This window comes from Echinococcus granulosus, assembly GCF_000524195.1.
Source record: "Echinococcus granulosus chromosome Unknown EG_S00022, whole genome shotgun sequence".
Classification (NCBI taxonomy): domain Eukaryota; kingdom Metazoa; phylum Platyhelminthes; class Cestoda; order Cyclophyllidea; family Taeniidae; genus Echinococcus; species Echinococcus granulosus.
In genome coordinates, this window is record NW_020170402.1 from 754,105 (window position 1) to 756,529 (window position 2,425).

Below are 2,425 nucleotides of genomic sequence, written 5' to 3' on the forward strand. Positions count from 1 at the left end.
CAACGTAAAATATTGCTTAAATCATTATATCAAGTGTGTTTTATTACCAGGTTGTACCCTTATCATCAAGCTTACTAATTTATGGGGTGTATAACAATAAATACTCTGCCTAGAAAAAAACGAGCATTTGTGGAACAATATGATCATAAAATAGGTAAAAGATCAAGGTTCCACTTCACGGGCGTAAAGGGATAATAAAAATAACCTTGAGATCCCGTACACTTTCATCAGATAACCATCTATTCAAAAATGTGCACTACGAACTCATTCCAGCATTAACAGCCCTATCATTGGTAATATCAAGCCGATAATAAAGCTGATATTCATGCACTACTCTGATTGCATGTTTGACTCTTGGTTTTAAGAAGGGGTGCACTTAGGTGCTCTGCCTTTGTATCTTCTCCGGATGGGCTGGCCTCTGGGCCATGCTAGCAGCGCCCCAAGCCCTACCTTGCCCGAATATTAGGTCCTCTTTCGTCTTTAGGGAAGTCTCGGGGTGCTACATTCAAATAATTAAAAATTATTGCCGTAATTAAATGTAAAATGATCTAATTATTTGTAGAGATATTAAATGGGGCAGTCAGTGGGAGCAGAAAAAGAAATCGGTACGCTGTCACTAAGGTTTGTTAAAAATGCACTCTGAAAAATGTGCCTAATTAACCAAGAAAAAACTCACCCGAAATATCGACGCACTAACCCGGTTTTCGCCCAGGACGCACCAATCAGGGGGCTGAACCATCGATCGATGGCAAGCAGCAATGTAAATAAGGTGAGACACAACTTACCCCACCATATAGTTGCTACGTGCGAGGATGGGGGTTGTGTTGTTGTGACTACGGCAAAAAGACCTTGCGTACGTACCTACGTACAGGCTATCTATCTAGGGATCACAGTAAATGATGATAAAATTAAAAAGTTAATTCCATGTCGATTGTGCGTACAGATGAGTGGAACAAACATCGGTAGACAGGGGAGGGCGGGTGGGTAGGGGAGCCCAAGGTCTTTCAAGGGGTTAAGCGAAGAGATAGACACAAGTGATAAGCGAGAGGCTGCTAACTGCGCACTTCCAGTGGTAGGATTACTTCGCTGCTTCAAAAGCACAAAACGGGGGGCCAAAAGGATCGGTGAGACGAGTGAATTGAGTGAGCAAAAATGTGTATGCCACGGGTCTATCTCTCCAGTCTTGTGACTAAATATCCGGTAGGCCATTCGCATTTGATCCCATCAGAAATTTTGCTAATTTAACTTACCAGTATTGACGGTAGCATGAGTCGTGCCGCAACAGCAGCGCTTGTTTTAATTGATCATTTAATAACGCAGGCTAATCGGTCGCCAAAGATCTCGGTTTCAATCTTGGTGACGCTGTGTTTTGTTCAAGTCATACCTTCTGTACAGCGTCATCAACATTTCATTTAGGTGGTACCGCCTCACACAGTCTTCAAGGAAGACTCGGTTGCTGAAGGTACCTTCCTGTTAAGTCATGATCATAATCAAGGTAGGTAATACCCTTAAATGATTTGGTAGTTTATCGTAGGGTATCTTATTAAGCCGATTTTTTCGTCTCCACGATGGCTGCAAGCAACTCTGCTAGTAGTAGTAGTTTCCATACTTATAACGCCTTTTTCCAAAAGTGTTTGAGGACAGGATTATCGATATTTTAAAGTCTAACATTAGGCCCCACTCCACTGAGCGGATCTAATGGCTCTGTACCATCAAGGAGTCGGCGCCAGGTGTTGTTGGTTGAGTCTGTTAAGAGACCGTTTGCTCAATCTTGACCTCTAAGTGACATTCACTGTCCAGGCCTGGACGAACTGAGAGTGCTTGTCTAGTCCCCTCGGATTTTACGGTAAAACCGCTTAGCATCTCAAGGTACTTGGTTAAATGTACCGATGGAATCATCCCCTTTTTTAATTCCTAGTTTGAAGTGTTAGGTTTTCTGGGTTATATCAGCGCCATTCAGATCTCAGATCTGAATTTGAAAAATCTTCTTATTTCAGGTTAAGATATCTCAGGCAACAATTTTGAACGTTGAGGCATTCACCCAGGTAAAATCTCGCCATCTTGGTGCACCTTTTTGTGCCAAGTTGGCTGACAACACCCTTACTACAAAACGCCTTAACAGAAGTTAATGTTTTATCGGCGATATCATGTTTAATAATTGACTTAACATGTAATAAAAACTAGGTCATATGGTGCTGCCGCTGTCACATTTTAGCATCAATAACAACTACAGTTTGAAGTAACATTTTGTAATCTCATGCAAAACATGCAAATTTACAAACTAAGTATATTTTTCTAGTCCTAATTCCTCACTCGATTCATTAATTGTAATCCTCTGGTGCCGTACCAATAAAAAAGTAACTGCACTGACCATTGTGGTTAGATGTTTATTTAGATTTAGGGTATTTATGTGTATGTTTAACTG

The 2,425-nt window shown here is 41.2% G+C and overlaps 1 protein-coding gene across 1 annotated transcript in view; it reads left to right on the forward strand. All coding sequences in view use genetic code 11, as the record gives it.

The window, feature by feature from the left end:
• Positions 1 to 2,425, forward strand: part of EGR_03930 (hypothetical protein) — a gene marked incomplete at both ends in the record, with an annotated part of 14,859 nt that overhangs the window by 4,578 nt on the left and 7,856 nt on the right. Inside the window, 3 exons of the mRNA XM_024493179.1 lie at positions 114 to 154; positions 563 to 621; positions 1,998 to 2,045. Coding sequence (XP_024352451.1) covers positions 114 to 154; positions 563 to 621; positions 1,998 to 2,045 — 148 coding nt within the window. The remainder of the gene's footprint in view (positions 1 to 113; positions 155 to 562; positions 622 to 1,997; positions 2,046 to 2,425) is intronic.